The 18,904-nt window shown below is 44.8% G+C and overlaps 1 protein-coding gene across 1 annotated transcript; it reads right to left on the reverse strand.

Moving 5' to 3' along the window:
* Window positions 1-268: 268 nt before the first annotated feature.
* Window positions 269-17,097, reverse strand: CMPK2 (cytidine/uridine monophosphate kinase 2). Its single transcript, XM_073568164.1, has 5 exons — window positions 16,304-17,097; window positions 15,231-15,342; window positions 6,425-6,626; window positions 6,114-6,347; window positions 269-675 (listed from the first exon to the last, which is right to left on the reverse strand). The coding sequence occupies exons 1-5, from the start codon at window positions 16,994-16,996 to the stop codon at window positions 555-557; spliced, it is 1,362 nt and encodes a 453-aa protein (XP_073424265.1). The 5' UTR covers window positions 16,997-17,097; the 3' UTR covers window positions 269-554.
* Between the last annotated feature and the right edge of the window lie 1,807 nt (window positions 17,098-18,904).

Genomic DNA, 18,904 nt, shown 5'->3' on the forward strand with positions numbered 1-18,904 from the left:
TACACATATTATATCAACCACAATATATTTGAAACAAACTGATTAAAAATAATCTCTTGAGGTACGATTGTCCGTAAGCCCTAGGCATTCCCAGTGGGCAATTTGTCAGTGCCCATCGTATTTTTAGCAGCTTTTGCGAGTATAAATGACATTTGAATTACATTTCTAGATTCAACTATTTTTTTTTTTCAATGTTGGGGTGTTTTTTATTTTTTTCCTTGTCACCATCATAACTGTACGTCAATATATATGTTTACAATAGTATATATTCAGTATATAATCATTTTATTTCTATTTATTTTAATCACTTTATATAGCGTCATTAATTCCACAGCACTTTACAGACATTATCATCACTGCCCCCATTGGGGCTCACAATCTAGATTCCCTATCAGTATATATTGGAGAGTGGGAAGAAACCGGAAAACCCGGGAGAAACCCACACAAACATGGGGAGAACCTTCAGACTAGTTGCAGATGTTGCCCTTGATGGGATTTGAACCCAGGGCCCCAGTGTTAACCACTGAGCCACTGTGCTGTCCTTTTAATCACAATTAGAGGTCACAGTATTTCTTTATAACAGACAACGCCTCCTGTAAAACAGTCTCCGTGGAGGGGCTGGCATCAATAATAACACATCCGGGGTTCTCCATCCTCTTGTATACTTCTTCCACTCTAGAACAACAATAGTTGAAATGGTCAGAATTTGCTGGGAGTCCCAACTGTTCTTGGCTGTATTTCGTGAGATGGCCCAAACGTTTCGAGCCCTGTAAGTCATGGACTGGGCCACTTTGGATGCCAGAAAAGTTTGCCCTTGTCCAATTAGTTAGGATTTGCTTTTGTTTCTTTTTCTTTGTTACATTTTGCACAGGTAGCAGTGGAAAACGAAAATGATGAGATGGGCCATTGAATTATATCATATTTGACAAGATTTAGAGGTTTGGGAGATTACCAAGTGTAGCACACCAGATTTTATAGGTCAAGAATAACTTTCCTCCCATTCTCCAGGTGGTTTCCAACCCCTAATGCACAAGAAACTATCCAAAAGTGGTGCTTTACAGGAGATTATGGTTGGCTTAAAGGGAATCTGTCACCGCCCTGGACGCTTTCAAGCTATTACTATGGGCATACAGGTGATAGAATGGTTAAAATATTCTTAACTGTATGCCTCATAGTTGCAGTCTAGTTGTGGAGAAATGAAGTTCTAATCTAATGTTTTATATTATTGATTTCTTTCAGGATCCGGGGCGAGTGGCGGTGCCTGGAAGAAATCTCTGCCTCCCGACTTCATTATAATACCACCCCCTCTCATGCATGTGACACCACCCTGTGACATGCAGTTTTGGCACCATAATCCCGCACCTGCACCCTGTACTCATGCTGTTCTGGGTACCTTATCCGCCCTTCTTTGGGCAGTGTCTTCAACCTGCTTCTTCTCAGGCACCAGCAAGTCACTGCTACTGCGCAGAAGCAGTATGAAGACCCTGTCATTGCAAGGGCAGATAAGGTACGCAGAACAGCGTGAGTGCAGAGATTTCTTCCAAGAACCGCACACCCTGGAGCCATTAAAACTCTATTTCTCTTGTATGTCCATAGTAATAGCATGAAAACATCTAGGTTGTGACAGATTCCCTTTAAGTGGGCACCCAATAGATTTACCATCTCTTTTTCTGAGAACTTCCCAAGAATGGACAGTTATTATTATAGTGCCAAGCAACATGATGGAAGTTGTGGGGTTATGTTTGTTATTGACATCTACATTGGTTCAGTACAAAAGGCTATGACAGATCTGTATCCATGAAAAACAGGTCAGTGAATGTGCCAATTTACGGAATCAGGGATTCTAGAAGAGAAAGATGTTGCTTTTCCCGGACTATTCTTGCTTCAGATTCAACATGGACTCAACGTCCAGTACTGAAGAGACATGGGGATAGTGCGGAAGATGTCAATCATGCTAAGAATAAAAGTGTCACTACAGGATCTGGAAGATAACACCCAATCCTCAATTAGTATTTTGGGGGAAGTGACAGCTCACCTGACAAATCCTAGCTAAATATCAAATGAAGAGTTATTAATGTATATCTTGGATGTCAAGAACTTTGTTAGGATTTGGACTGTATAACCTTAGGGCGGTGGTTTGGGAGGCTTGATGGACTTGACAGGTTCCTTTTACTGACAGGTATCTGGCTAACCAAAGTCTAACTGCTATAAGAACCAGAGATGTAACTTGAAGCTTCTGGGCCCTAATGCAAAATCTACAGGAGAACCTGCACTTGTGTCTTCTCGGTAGTGAACTGATTTTTGGACTTCGTGAAACACCAAGGCTGGAGGTGTCTATTCTTTGTACACCCCCTAAACAACAAGCAAATACAGTCATAAGGTCAAACACCAAGTAAAAACAACTTGATTGGTATATAAAAAATTGTACAGACAAACATGCACAGAAAAAGGCTGGAAGATGGAAAATGGCTATAACAACCACATACAAAAAGCCCAAGGTAGGTATGTCACAAGGGAGTATCAATAAACAACAGAGTATTATGAATATATCAATCACTCATAATATTGTGCCAAATGGTAATAGATGCAAGGTACCCATTCAGGCAAAATTGCCATGACCAAAACCGGGTCACATCCATCTAACAGGATAATACCACTAATGACACATCAAATCATGAAAGTATACAGGTACCTTGTAAACAAGAGAGCGACCCTCCCGGACAGACCTACCAACCCCAACGCGCGTTTCAGCGTGCCTTCATCAGGGGGGATAAGATGATTGCCTGAATGGGTACCTTGTATCTATTACTATTTGGCACAATATTATGAGTGATTGATATAGTCATAATACTCTGTTGTTTATTGATACTCCCTTGTGACATACCTACCTTGGGCTTTCTGTATGTGGTTGTTATAGCCATTTTCCATCTTCCAGCATTTTTCTGTGCATGTTTGTCTGTACAATTTTTTATATACCAATAAAGTTGTTTTTACTTGGTGTTTGACCTTATGACTGTATTTGCTTGTTGTTTGTGAGTTTAACATTGCAGTTGGTCTTCTACTGTCCTTATTGTGGTGGATATGTGAGATTGTGGCTGTGTCCATTATAAAATTTCTATTTTTTCCATCCACTATGTTCATTGGACTATTCTTTTGGACACCCCCTATAGATACACCCCTACATTGCTGTTAGAATGCAAACTTGGGAATATCCAATCCCTCTTTAAGAGCAAATAGCATGGGGGCTTCATGGGATTGCGGCACCAACTTCACCTGTTGACTACAGTCTAGTCTAGGAAGGGTTGAGTCTTGGCATGTCCCATTATTTCTCTTAGTAGTGGGCTTCTATTCCTTGTCCCCCCCCCCTTTTCTTATGTAATGTCTAATGGTACTTACCTTCTCTAGATTGGTTTCTTAGTCTCCAGGTACCAGGCAGAAATGAGCGACAGGAGCCTGATTGGTGGACAGATTTCAGCGCCAAACATTAGAGCCTTTTTAAGCTAGGCATTCCTGTCAGCGGTTTCACAGCACCTGGGATTTTGAAGAAACAGCTTCCAGCCAGCCATCCCTTATGTATAATGTTGTTTTGGTTTTTATTAGATGGGTGTTCACCAAGCTATGTTCGGTGGAGATTGGATGGTTTTAAAGGGAATCTGTCACCTCATTTTTCGCATATAAGCTGCAGCCACCACCATCAGGGGCTTATCTACAGCATTCTGTAATGCTGTAGATAAGCCCCCGATGTAACCTGAAAGATAAGAAAAACGAGTTAATTATACTCACCCGGTGGACCGGTACGATGGGTGTCGCGGTCCGGCACCTCCCATCTTCTAGAGATGACATCCTCCTTACTTCTGCCACGGCTCCTGCGCAGGCGTACTTTGTCTGCCCTGTTGAGGGCAGAGCAGAGTACTGCAGTGCGCAAGCACCAGGAAAAGTCATAGACGTACGGTGCCTGCGCACTGCAGTACTCTGCTCTGCCCTCAACAGGGCAGGTAAAGTACACCTGCGCCGGAGCCGTGGCAGAAGTAAGGAGGATGTCATCTCTAGAAGATGGGAGGCGCCAGGCCACAACACCCATCCGACCAGATCGGACCCCCGGGTGAGAATAATCTAACTCGTTTTTCTTATCTTTCAGGTTACATCGGGGGCTTATCTACAGCATTACAGAATGCTGTAGATAAGCCCCTGATGGCGGTGGCAGCATTTCATAAGCCAGAAACGAGGTGACAGATTCCCTTTAAGTTGCTATGGAGTAATTAATTTCTATGGTTGGTTATTGGCTTTATACAGTGGGGCAAAAAAGTATTTAGTCAGTCAGCAATAGTGAAAGTTTCACCACTTAAAAAGATGAGAGGCGTCTGTAATTTACGTCATAGGTAGACCTCAACTATGGGAGACAAACTGAGAAAAAAAAATCCAGAAAATCACATTGTCTGTTTTTTTTTTCATTTTATTTGCATATTATGGTGGAAAATAAGTATTTGGTCAGAAACAAGCAATCAAGATTTCTGGCTCTCACAGACCTGTACCTTCTTCTTTAAGAGTCTCCTCTTTCCTCCACTCATTACCTGTAGTAATGGAACCTGTTTAAACTTGTTATCAGTATAAAAAGACACCTGTGCACACCCTCAAACAGTCTGACTCCAAACTCCACTATGGTGAAGACCAAAGAGCTGTCAAAGGACACCAGAAACAAAATTGTAGCCCTGCACCAGGCTGGGAAGACTGAATCTGCAATAGCCAACCAGCTTGGAGTGAAGAAATCAACTGTGGGAGCAATAATTAGAAAATGGAAGACATACAAGACCACTGATAATCTCCCTCGATCTGGTGCTCCACGCAAAATCCCACCCCGTGGGGTCAAAATGATCACAAGAACGGTGAGCAAAAATCCCAGAACCACGCGGGGGGACCTAGTGAATGAACTGCAGAGAGCTGGGACCAATGTAACAAGGCCTACCATAAGTAACACACTACGCCACCATGGACTCAGATCCTGCAGTGCCAGACGTGTCCCACTGCTTAAGCCTGTACATGTCCAGGCCCGTCTGAAGTTTGCTAGAGAGCATTTGGATGATCCAGAGGAGTTTTGGGAGAATGTCCTATGGTCTGATGAAACCAAACTGGAACTGTTTGGTAGAAGCACAACTTGTCGTGTTTGGAGGAAAAAGAATACTGAGTTGCATTCATCAAACACCATACCTACTGTAAAGCATGGTGGTGGAAACATCATGCTTTGGGGCTGTTTCTCTGCAAAGGGGCCAGGACGACTGATCCGGGTACATGAAAGAATGAATGGGGCCATGTATCGTGAGATTTTGAGTGCAAACCTCCTTCCATCAGCAAGGGCATTGAATATGAAACGTGGCTGAGTCTTTCAACATGACAATGATCCAAAGCACACCGCCAGGGCAATGAAGGAGTGGCTTCGTGAGAAGCATTTCAAGGTCCTGGAGTGGCCTAGCCAGTCTCCAGATCTCAACCCTATAGAAAACCTTTGGAGGGAGTTGAAAGTCTGTGTTGCCAAGCGAAAAGCCAAAAACATCACTGCTCTAGAGGAGATCTGCATGGAGGAATGGGCCAACATACCAACAACAGTGTGTGGCAACCTTGTGAAGACTTACAGAAAACGTTTGACCTCTGTCATTGCCAACAAAGGATATATCACAAAGTATTGAGATGAAATTTTGTTTCTGACCAAATACTTATTTTCCACCATAATATGCAAATAAAATGAAAAAAAAAACAGACAATGTGATTGTCTGGATTTTTTTTTCTCAGTTTGTCTCCCATAGTTGAGGTCTACCTATGATGTAAATTACAGACGCCTCTCATCTTTTTAAGTGGTGGAACTTGCACTATTGCTGACTGACTAAATACTTTTTTGCCCCACTGTATATTTAATATTTGAGTAACCATTAATAAATACCACAGCCTTTTATCTGCACACCATGTGTCGTGTTTCACTTAGTTAGTTAGATGGAAAGGTGTTAAGGGGTGGGGGGGTTTGGTGCCTGCAATCCCATGAGTTTTGAGCCCCCTGTGGCACCAGATAACAACAGGGATTTCAGACAGTCCTTTAATATCATTGGGAAAATGAGGACACATACTTTTGTCTAAAAATGTTGTTCTCTTCTAATTCCTTCTCTTCCTTCGTCTCCTCATGTCCTCGTTTGCGGATTCGACGGATTCTCTCCTCATCATAAACTGTCAGCAGAATAACAAGGTTAGGCTGAAGAAGATCCTGTGGCCAATAGTAGACATCATGGTGGGGATCTGGCAGGTTGCCGATACCGCCTCCCACCTCGGTGGCGATAGCATAGGCAGCTGTACTGTACCAGAACCTACAAAGACCAAGCATACACTTTATCTACTAAAGTTTGAGAGTCATCTCTAAATCTGAATGCCATCTTACACTTACCTGTCCACAATAACAGGGGAAGTTTTGGATGCTTTTGCTATTTCCGCAGCTCCAATGTAATTGCCTATGGCGTAGTAGGCTCTTTTTACCAACGATGACTCTGAATCGAAAATTTTCCTCCATTGGCTGATGGAGTCAGGGGGGGATTTAAGTAATGTTGCATTCAGGTGACTCTTAAGAGACTCTGTTAGAGTGGACTTACCTTAAAAAAAAAAACATACTGATTGCATGTCTAATTATAATCAATAACCAAACATCTTGAAGAAATCAAATTAAAGCTTCAGTCTGGAACTACCTAGAAGCTGAGAAACTAATTCTTTATACATTTTTTGTATATATTATTATTATAGCGCCATTTATTCCATGGCGCTTTACATATGAAAAGGGCATATAAAAAGTACAGTATGTAAACCATTCCACTTAGAAGCTGGAGGAATTAATAATATTCATTAAAGGGGTGGTGCACTATTGGCAATCTCTTTTGATTAGTAGAATCTGCTAACAAGTAGCGAAATATATGGTGTCCTGATTAGACTCGGACATCATGTGCTTAATTCCTCTATAGATATATCAAATACCAAATATCAAGTGGTAGGACCTTCCACCTTATAAGAAGAGATTCCCAACAGATAAGGTAAAATAATGTACTTTTATTAATAAACAAGGTTAAAAGAGCAAATCAAAAAGACAGGGAAATTGGTGGAAATCCCAGAGCCGCAGCACATCCATCCCGGGCTGGTGCGGCACTTTTGCAGGTGATCGGTGGTGCAGGGGCTCCGCCGGCATTTTGTGAAAGGAGCCCCCGCACTTCCATTGTTGTAATGCTGATTTGAAAATGGCCGTGCATAGTGAGATCTCGGGAGACAAGATGTCGTCCCGGGAGATGAGATCTCGTCTCCTGAGATCTCATTCTGTGCATGCGCCGCCTCCGGCGGCCATTTTCCTGAAGCTCAATTCAGCATTACATTGCGGCCTTTTTCCTGAAGCTCAATTCAGCATTACTGTCAGGAACACCGCACTGAACTTGCTCACTGAGCCAGTGCGCGTGTCCTGAGTAAAGCGAACTGTGCTCAAAGATACCTGTGGAGCGGGCAGCAACCGAGTAGATGCGTACTTCAGAACAGCAGGACCTGAAGCACGTGACTGCTAGGGGTGTGGCCTAAACTCCAGAGAGCTAGGAGCTGCAAGAGAACTCCTAGCAGGGTAACTGCGAGACAAAGTTACCAAGGGGCATAGACAGGGAGGATAGTCAGGACGCAGCCAATGAGTGATGCACAGAGATAGCTGCAAGGTACAAGAGGGGCGACCAGAGAGTAGTCAGATCACAGGCAACGAGTCATACACAGAGAGGGTAGCGCAGTACAGAATCAACAGGCAAACTCACAACGGGAAACAGAACCGGGTCAGAACCATATAAACAAGCTATAACAACGAACAGGCACACAGAGGTCAGCACACTCGGCCAAAGGCAAAAGTTTAACTGGCAGGGATTGGAGCTTCCCAGGGGTTTAAGAAGCTCTCCCAGAACCAAAAAGAGGCCACAATCATTAACCCCAGGTGTGCAGGTCAAAACCTGCACTGAGCTCCAGACATTAACCCCTGACGTGCAGCTCAAAAACCTGCACTGGGATCAGGACAGTACCCCCCTCTCAACGGGGGACCTCTGGACCCCCAGGCTTCCCCGGGTACTTGACATGGAAAGCCCAATCCAGGCGATCTGCATGTAGAGAGCGAGCAGGGACCCATGAGCACTCCTCTGGTCCATATCCCTTCCAGTGGACCAGGAACTGCAAAGAGCGGCGCAACCGCCGAGAGTCCACAATATGTCCAACCTCATACTCCACTTGACCCTCCACCAGCACTGGAGGAACAACAGGCTCGGAGTCCTCTTTGACAGACCCTACGGATTTCAACAGAGATTTATGGAACACATTGGATATTTTTAAGGAGGCGGGGAGACACAACCTATATGCCACTGGGTTGACTATCTCCATAATCTCGTACGGACCAATGAACTTTGGTCCCAACTTAGCTGATGGTACCTTTAAGTTGATGTTACGTGTGGAAAGCCAAACCTTCTCTCCCACCTGAAACATGTCTCCCGAGGCTCTCTTTTTGTCAGCAAAATATTTGTACCTCCCTGGGCCCGAGAGATATTACGCTGGACTTCAGCCCAGAGGTTTTTTAACCGTTGAACGGACCCCTCTACCCCTGGACAACTGGAATCCACCCGTGAAAACTCCCCAAAATGCGGATTAAACCCATAGTTAATCAGGAATTGGGACATGTTGGTGGACTGACTCACCTGGTTGTTAAAAGCGAATTCCGCCAACGGTAACGCATCACACCAATCCTCCTGTCTGGCGGAGGTCAGACACCTGAGAATTTGTTCCAGGGATTAATTGGTGCGTTCTGTCTGACCATTACTCTCCGGGTGATATGCCGACGAGAAGGAGAGTGAGATGCCCAATTTCATACAGAACGCCCTCCAAAATTTGGCCACAAACTGCACACCTCTGTTAGACACAACATTCAGGGGTACCCCATGCAATCGGACCACAAGCTGCACAAACAACCGTGACAATGTTTCTGCTGAGGGTAATGCTGCCAAGGGAATGAAATGGGCCTGTTTAGAAAACCTATCCACCACCACCCAGATCACGGTATTGCCCCTGGAAGGTGGAAGGCCGGTAATAAAATCCATGGAAAGATGAGTCCATGGCCTATCAGGAACCAGTAAAGGTATGAGTTCCCTAGACGGCCGGTTATGCAAGCTTTTGGAACGGGCACACACACCACAAGCAGAAACAAATTTCTTGACATCGGACCTTAGTGAAGGCCACGAAAAACCCCTGGCTACTGCCTCTCTAGTGGCCTTGATACCTGGATGAGCACTCAGCCTAGACTCATGAAACTCCTGCAGAAGTCTAGGCCGCAATGAATTTGGAACAAACAGTTTATCCCCTGGCCTGGTTGCCGGAGCTAGGGCCTGAGTCCTTTAGAATTTCTTGTTCCAACTCAGTTGAGACCCCCGCCACTACCGCCCCTGGGGGAAGAATGGAGGATGGCGGCTCAGGGGGAGACACTGGGTCAAAACTTCTGGACAGGGCATCCGCTTTAACATTTTTGGACCCCGTTCGAAAAGTAAAGGAGAACTGAAATCGTGAAAAAAAAAGTGACCAACAGGCTTGTCTAGGAGTAAGCCTCTTAGCAGATTCAAGGTATGCCAAATTTTTGTGATCCGTGACAACCGTGATAGGGTCAGCCGCCCATTCCAAAAAGTGCCTCCATTCCTCAAACGCCAGCTTGACAGCAAGAAGTTCTCTATTGCCTACATCATAGTTTTTCTCGGCTGAAGAGAACTTCTTGGAGAAGAATGCACAGGGTTTGAGATTGGTAAGGGTGGCCGGATCCTGGGACAGCACAGCCCCCACCCCCACTTCAGAAGCATCCACCTCCACAATGAACGGTCTGGACGGGTCTGGTTGTACCAACACCGGGGCAGACATGAAACATTTCTTAATAGCTGAGGACTCCTTAGTGAGTACAGACCAATTTTTTACAGCAGTGCCCTTCTGGGTAAGATCTGTGAGTGGTTTAACCACTTGTGAGAAACCTTTAATGAGTCTTCGATAATAGTTTGCAAATCTTAAAAAGCGCTGGAGCCCCTTGAGATCTCGAGGCTGAACCCAGTCAGCGATCGCCAGCACTTTCTTAGGATCCATACGAAACCCCTCACAGGACACAATCAACCCCAAAAAAGACAATTCCTGTACAAAAAACTAACATTTTTCCAATTCAGCGAACAATTGGTTTTCCCTGAGTCTCTGGAGAACTGTCTGTAGATGTTGCAAGTGAGATTGGCTGTCCAGGGAATACACCAAAATGTCATCCAAATAAATAATAACAAAACGGCCTATCTGGTCAGAAAACACAACATTGATGAAATTCTGGAAAATAGCGGGTGCATTAGTTAACCCAAACGACATTGCCAGGTTTTCAAAGAGTCCTTCTGATGTGAGGAATGCAGTTTTCCACTCATCCCCTTCCCGAAACCTTATCAGATTGTAGGCCCCACAGAGATCTAACTTGGAAAACCATTGGGCCCCAGCTAACTGGTTACGTAAGTCTGGGATGAGGGGAAGCGGGTAAGTGTTCCTAACCGTTATCTTGTTCAGTTCCCGAAAGTCGAGGCACGGCCGCAAACCACCATCTTTCTTCTTCACAAAGAAGAATCCTGCTGCACAGGTGACACAGAAGGCCTGATATGCCCCTTGCAGAGACTCTCAGCTATGCACTCCTTCATGGCTTGGCGCTCAGGCACAGACAAATTGAACAATCGAGCATTAGGTAACTTGACTCCGGGTACTAAATCAATGGCACAATTGTAGGGTCTATGTGGTGGCAGCGCCTCAGCCTCACTTTCGGAAAAAAACGTCTTCGAAATCCTTCAGGTACTCCGGAATACCTTCCAGACCGACAGACGACACAGATACGGATTTAACAGCGTTAACAAGATGTCCCAGGTTACCACATTTATCCTTGCATCCCCATTGAGTGATCTCCCCTGTAACCCAATCAATGGTAGGATTATGGCATTGAAGCCAAGGCATCCCCAGTACCAGTCCTGCAGGCAAGTTATTTAGCACAAGACAACTTAGTTTTTCCACATGAGTGGAACCCACTTTTAGAGAAAAAAGTTCAGACCTGCAACAGATACCATCCTGGGTAAGAGGGGATGAGTCAATTGCCACAAGTTTAACAGGATCCTGAAGCCTGACTGTCCCTATCTTATTAAGTCATAATTTTGGTATCAATCAGGTTCACAGCAGAACCACAGTCAACAAAAGCAGTAGTCTGAACTGGACCATTACCAAGTTCCAGTTCCACCTGCAGCACCATTTTTGCACGTGAGGAAAATTGTACCTGAAGGTCTGGGTAGCCTCCTCGACTACTACCCAGACCTAGTCGTTTCCCGCCATCTTGGAGGCCAGATTCCCCACAATAGAAGCACAACTGCTTCTCCCGGCGGCATCTTCTTTACTTTTCCTCACAGGTGACAGCGCTCACCTCCATAGCCACAGGAAGAGTCCGGGTCTCATCTCCACTGAAGAATAATGGTGTTTCCAGTTGCATAACGCCTCTAGCCCGCAGTCTGCGATCCGCTTGGGTCATGGCATCCTCCAGGGAGTCAGGCGGAGGCTGGAGTGCCAAGGCATCCTTCAGAAGTTCACACAGGCCTCTACGGAAGAGCCCCCGAAGGGCGGCATCACTCCAAGAAATCTCGGCTGCCCGACGTCTGAATTCAGTACAGAACCACGCGGCCGAGTGCTCCCCCTGACAGACACTCATCACCTTGTCCTCAGCCAAACGCACTCTATCAGGCTCATCATAAATAAGCCCTAAGGCTTCAAAAAACGCATCCACAGACATTCTCTCAGGGGCAGAAGAGGAAAGCGAAAATGCCCAGGCTTGTGGGGACCCCCTAAGCAGGGACATAACCACCCCCACCCTCTGTTTCTCATCCCCAGAGGAGCGAGGTCTCAAAGAGAAAAAGAGCTTACAGCCCTCCTTAAATGCTCTGAATTCATCTTTGCTACCAGAAAACATATCTGGCTATTTAACCGTGGATTCGGGTGGGACTAAAATTACTTCTCTATTCCCCACCTGCTGGAAGCCTGCGGAAAGCACCCCTTGGGACTGGGCCAGAGCTGGTGTTCCAAACTAAGCTTCTGCAGTGACTGAGTCAAGCATTTCACCTGCTCAGATAAAGCACACATTGGGTCCATGCTGCAGAAGTGAGGAAAGAAAAAAAATTCAAGGCCAGTTATAATTGTCAGGAACACCGCACTGAACTTGCTCACTGAGCCAGTGCGTGTGTCCTGAGTAAAACGAACTGTGTTCAAAGATACCTGTGGAGCGGGCAGCAGCCGAGTAGATGCGTACTTCAGAACAGCAGGACCTGAAGCACATGACTACTAGGGGCTTGGCCTAAATTCCAGAGAGCTAGGAGCTGCAAGAGAACTCCTAGCAGGGTAACTGCGAGAAAAAGTTACCAAGGGGCATAGACAGGGAGGATAGTCAGGACGTAGCCAATGAGTCATACACAGAGATAGCTGCAAGGTACAACAGGGGCGACCAGAGACTAGTCAGATCACAGGCAACGAGTCATACACAGAGAGGGTAGCGCAGTACAGAATCAACAGGCAAACCCACAACGGGAAACAGAACCGGGTCAGAACCATATAAACAAGATATAACAATGAACAGGCACAGGCACACAGAGGTCAGCACACTCGGCCAAAGGCAAAAGTATAACTGGCAGGGATTGGAGCTTCCCAGGGGTTTAAGAAGCTCTCCCAGAACCAAAAAGAGGCCACAATCATTAATCCCAGGTGTGCAGGTCAAAACCTGCACTGAGCTCCAGACATTAACCCCTGACGTGCAGCTCAAAAACATGCACTGGGATCATGACAATTACATTGTTGTAATCCTGAATTGAGCTTCAGGAAAATGGCCGCCGGAGGCGGCGCAAGCGCAGAATGAGAGCTCAGGAGACGAGATCTCGTCTCCCGGGATGACATCTTGTCTCCCGAGATCTCACTATGCGCAGCCATTTTCAATTCAGCATTACAACAATGGAAGTGCGGGGGCTCCTTTCTCAAAATGCCGGCGGAGCCCCTGCACCGCCAATCACCTGCAAAAGTGCCGCACCAGCCCGGGATGGATGTGCGGGGGCTCCGGGATTTCCACCAATGCCGGCGGAGCCCCCGCACCACCAATCATCTGCCAAATCGCCGCCCATCAGCCTCAGATGGTGTCTCCTGGTAAGTGCATCTGGACCATAAGACACAGCCCCATTTTTCCCCAAAATTTTTGGGGAAAAATGTGCGTCTTATGGTCCTAAAAATGCGGTACCAAGGCACTTTCCACCAAGAAATCCACAGGAAAAACAGAGGGAAGTTATTTGATCCTCTCTCTACCCTGAGTGATACATTCAAAGAAACATATAGGTGAAAAATATATGTTCAATGTTTACCTGTCCAAAGATGGTCAATAGTGTCAGGATGGCGTGCAGTGTTCCCCTCAGACCCGATGGGCGCCGTTTCGCTTCTTTGTTTTACATTATCTGTTGGCAATCTCTTATCAGGTGGAAGGACTTACCACTTGATTTTTGGTATTTGATGACTCTTTTGAAGTGCCTAACCTCAATATAGTGTTTTGGACCTAAGATTTTGACTCTGTAGATATAAGTATAGATATATAAATTTGTCATGGAACAGGCCAATGTATGCAGAGCAGGCTCAAGAACTGAGCCCATGGCACCCAAGGTTGAACTTCTGTTTCTTCTGATAGGCATCTAGATCTTACTGTCAATCTCTGACAGTAAATAGAATGGTGGCTAGTGCTCACATGCACCAGAATCAATCAACTCCTAGTAACGTGATTGCAAGAAGGTCCCTGCTGAAGGACCCCATAGTTGCCATCTTGATCATTCACAGCCAAATCTTCATAATAGACTTTGATTTCCACAAGATACTGCAATACTGTGGATCTTTAGTCCCATAAAGGAACTAAAAAAAATACATTAATAAATAAAGTTTTAAAAATGTGAATCATCTCTTTTCCCCTGTTAAAAATTAAACAAAATTAATAAAAACAATCATATCTGACATTGCCGCATCTGTAAAAGATTGGGCTATCAAAATATAAAATTAATTAGCCAACCTCTACACTGTTGCCTCTACCCTGTGCCAGTAATGGGTAACCAGTCATTCCACTGGTTACCCATTCGCTACAGAATACAATATAAACTTATCTCTCTCACCCACAACGCTCAGTGTCCACAGTTCAATACAGCCCTATATCTCATCTCATTTCTGTCTATCACGGTACCCATGCTCTCTGTTATGCAACTGATCTAAGTCTAACATACTCCTTAACCAGAACCTCCCACATCCATCTCCAAGACTTTTCTCGTGCTGCACCAGTTTTCTGGAATGCACTACCCTAGACAATCCGACTAATATCTAGCCCCATGTTTTTAAGTATACTTTAAAAACGCACCTCTTTAGACATCTAACTCCCTACTGTTCCCTCTTTCTAAATTTTACTAAGAATCTGCTCCCTCTTATTCACCTGTCTCCACACCCTCCATGCACCCAATAGAACAGGTAACTGCAATTAGATACTTGCTGATGACCGGATCATTGAGCTTTATATTTTAACCCCTATTTATTATAATGATGGCCGGACCTTACATAACAAACACATTCTACCTATTCTGTCCTCCTATTTACTTATAGATTGTAAGCTTGCGAGCAGGACCCTCACTCCTCCTGTAACTGTTGTGTTACTCTGATGTCTTTATTATCTGTACAAGTCCAAGCTCAATTGTAAAGTGCTGTGGAATTATTTGGTATATAAATAAAATTATTATTTTATTAAAGGGTTAGATGTCCTTATTTGGGTCACCTAAATGTTGGTAGGCATAAATATCTGAGTGTTACGTTTAGCTCTTGGAACTGGAGATCTGCAAAGTCATCCAATGTACATATGGAATAGAGTGATCTTTCACACTTCACACAGACAGGCAATGACTCCATAGCCCGTGATACTAGATGATGAACTATTTAGTACGGAGCACAACATAAAAATTAGGTAACATTTGGTTTATAGTAGTTGGCGACCAACACAAGCTGCTTTTGCTCTCAGAGAAAATCATTGAAATTGTATTCAATTCCTAAAGTTTTATAATAACATGGAAACAACTAGCTGAAGATGTGGAACCAATAAATGTTCTTACCTGTAGCATCAAGCCCCTCAATAACAATGATGGGAAAGCGTCCTCTGTCTGGGATTCTGTGCAGCTCCATTGAGGCCAAAACCTTCCGAGCTTCAGGGATAACTGAGGAACACTGCGGGAGAAAGGAGACATACATGTCCGTGGGTTCTGCCTCAGGTTTATATAGTATCAGCACAGGTGCGGAAACTCTCTATAAATTATAGTATCAAGTACAGTAGGTCTTATTTTATACACCTCAGCTGCTGCAGAGCCTCTCCATTGAAGGTAGACTTAAGTCCATCAGGTTCAACCTTTAACCTTCCATGTTGACCAGAAAAAGGAACAAACCCCACGAGACGGACAGTTCCATATTGGTCAAAAAATTCCATTCCAACTCCATATACAATAATCATACTAGCTCCCTGGATCAACGCCCCATCACAGAATGTAGCACCAGTTTATTATGAAGGTTTGCAGCTGTGGTTTGTGTTATGATGTTCTGCAGCAGCTGCGTGATCTGGGGCGGCGTTATGACGTTCGGCTGTAGCCGAGGTGTGTCTTGCAGTATTTGCGGTGTGTATTTTGTTGTCCTACAGCAGCTGAGGAGTGTACTATGATGTCCTACACCAGTTGAGGTGTATATTCTTAGGCCCTGCAGCAGCTGAGTATACTATGAGGTTCTGCAGCAGCATAGTATTTATGAGGTTCTGCAGCAGATGAGGCATGTATTATGAGGTTCTGCGGCAGCTTAGGCGTTTATTATGAGGTTCAGCTGCAGATGCAGTGTGTATTATGAGGTTCTGCTGCAGATGCAGTGGGTATTATGTTCTACAGCAGCTGAGGTGTATTATGATGTTCTGCAGCAGCAGAGGTCTGTATTTTGAGGAACTGCAGCAGATAAGGTCTGTATTATCATGTCTTGCAGCAGTAGAAATACAGGACTGTATAATGTATTCTGTAGCTACTGAAGAACTTCTTTATGAAAAACAAATGTCAGTTAATGCTTCTACTGGCAGAGATAAGTGGTGCCCATGGAGTGCAGCTCACCTTTGTATGATAAAAATAAATACAGAATATACAGAATGTCCTCTCACCTCTTCCAGTACACCACATGCATCTTGCAGAGAGTAGAACACAGCAGAACCTTTAATGGTGTCCACAAATGGAGATGACATAGGCTCCTCTACTCTTAATACTCGGGACCTTGTAGTCTTCTTCGCTTCTCCATTCAGCTCCCATACGTGTTGCCAGATGTCTTCTTCTTCTGGACTGTAGCTGCACAGCTGGATGTCCTCTTGGTACGCCATAAGGACGTCACATAGTCTCCTCTGGACATCAGGGCAGCAATGAAGGGGCGAGATGAAGAACCCCTTCTGTAGAGACCCATGAAGGTCCTCTGGACAGTAGGAGATCATTTTGAAGATCTCGCTTCCTGGAAGCTGGTGAGATAGCTGTTGTCCTAAAGACTTGTGCAGTCTAGCAGATTTTACCCTACCTGCACCAGTGAGACATACCGTAAAGGCAAGCCCTCCCTGAACCGGCCAGTCATTGAGGGTCATGGATGGAACCTGAAATCCGTGATTGTGTGATTGGAAATAAAAGGGATTAGGAGAATATCTGTTTGGTTCCACAGCAAACATACGGGATGTGGAATCGCTGGCCATCCCTTTACTGTCTGCAAGTCCAGAGCTTACATAGAAGGGAAGCTGCAGGAGAAGTTGGTGTCTTCTCCAGCCTGGCATCAGGAACATCTTATATAAAAGCATCCACTTATGAGAGGGGCTCATGTCATCACTAGGGAGAAGAGAAACTGCAACTAGTGAGGAGGAGAATAGAAACTCACATGGATTGGTGACATACCGGTGTTTGCTTCCAGGCTGGTTTCTGTTTCCTGACTGATGACCTCATGCTGCTGACTTTCATTTTCCCAGCTGAGCTGTTCTGTGTGTGCAGCTGCTTATCTGACAGCAGATTATTACATGTGATTAAAGGAAAGAAACCAAGCACAATGACTTATGCCTTACGTGTTCCTTATGTCGTTGCCCTCAAACCTGGTGAAGGGACACTTGAAGGATTTATCTGTACTTTAACATATCTGTTGGGGTATGATTTTGTGGCATTTACTAATGTGTAAGCATACCTCCCAAGCCTGGAAGTTATTGAAGAGCGACATAGCACAGTGTGCAGTGACAATTGTTAGTTTATATTAAGCCATTTCCTTAACCTCACCCACTTCTTTATATGTGTCCATACAGAAATATTACTATAATTGAAGCCTATTGGTAGCCCAGAGAATATGTCCCTATTATGGCCCCCACAGTGCCTACCACATATAGTATGATGCCCCCACAACATACAGTATGATGTCCAAGGTACCCACCTCACAATATGATTCCCCACACATGCAGTTGTGCTCCATAGTTTCCATCCTCCAGCAGAATTTTTGCTTTCTTGTCCTTTTTTTCAGAGAATATGAATGATGACACCAAAACTTTTTCTCCACTCATGGTTAGTGGTTGGGTGAGACATTTATTGTTAGACTACTGTGTTTTCTCTTTTTAAATAATTCTAATCATATTTGCTGGAGAAGCACGTGACCAGACCTGTCTTTCTGCCTCCTCCATTTAAAAAATGGTTTTAATGTGTGCGAAGATATGCCTGGTGAATGTGTATCCCAAGGGTCAACCAGAGAAAACCGCAAGGGTGTATGTTATCCTTGACGATCAGAGCAACTGATCACTTGCAAGGTCAGAACTCTTTGACATGTTTGACTTAAAGGGAAACACCCCTACACCCTAGGTACCCCTAGGTCTCTGGGAGAAGAGCCAATGGACTCATGGTGTCTTCTCTTGAGAACAATGTGGAGATACCCTTACCCACTCTGGTCGAATGCGACCAGATACCGTCCAACAGAGGGGAAATTCCAACTCCAGAGGCTGCACTCCATCACCCTCATCTAAAGACTTTGGCAGGCAAGATACCAGCTCTTGACAACAGCGCAAACATCCTGATCTTGCATGGCAGAGACATTCTGCGACTTCACAAGGTACGTCAGCAAATCAACGGGTCACACGACGCTCCATTTGCTCAACGCCTTGACCTAGGCTGGGTTATCATAGGCAATGTCTGTATAGAAAAGATGGAGATCCACGAGGATTTCCTCATTTAAGACTCAAGTCCTACCGAATGGTCGCAGCACTTTCAACCATGCCCACATCATTACTGGGTGAAAGATGAAACCTCTGACAACACGAACATATTCCTGTCCCGTAATGATGACCTCGGGTCAACAATGTTCATCTCTACAAGAGAAGACAACCAGCTAGCACCTGCAAGGAAGGACAAAGAATTTATAAAGATTATGGAAAAGGAATTCACCCAAGAAGATTCAAATAGCTGGGTAGCACCTTTACCTTTTCGTTCTCCAAAGCAAGGCTACCTGATAATCTGAAACAAGCAACTGCAAGGTTTTCATCCCTAAAACGCACCTTAAAGAGAAGGCCGGAGATGGAGAAACATTTTTCATGCAGAATATCTTCGATAGAGGTCACGCGGAACCCACACCCCCGCTAAAAGAAGGTGAAGAATGCTGGTATCTTCCATCCTTTGGTGTCTACCATCCTCGCAAACCTGACCAAATTAGGGTGGTGTTTGACTCCAGTGCTCAGTATGAAGGCATCTCCCGAAATAGCCTG

This window comes from Dendrobates tinctorius, unplaced genomic scaffold (genome assembly GCF_039654945.1).
Source record: "Dendrobates tinctorius isolate UK_male_01 unplaced genomic scaffold, ASM3965494v1 ptg000021l, whole genome shotgun sequence".
In the NCBI taxonomy this organism is placed as follows: domain Eukaryota; kingdom Metazoa; phylum Chordata; class Amphibia; order Anura; family Dendrobatidae; genus Dendrobates; species Dendrobates tinctorius.

Coding starts and splice junctions, on each gene's coding strand:
- CMPK2 (XM_073568164.1), bottom strand. CDS start 16,996: ATGAGCCCCTCTCATAAGTGGATGCTTTTATATAAGATGTTCCTGATG. Junction 6,348..6,424: donor TCCCCTGTTATTGTGGACAG/GTAAGTGTAAGA, acceptor TGGTCTTTGTAG/GTTCTGGTACAGTACAGCTG. Junction 676..6,113: donor AACAACATTTTTAGACAAAA/GTATGTGTCCTC, acceptor TTGTTGTTCTAG/AGTGGAAGAAGTATACAAGA.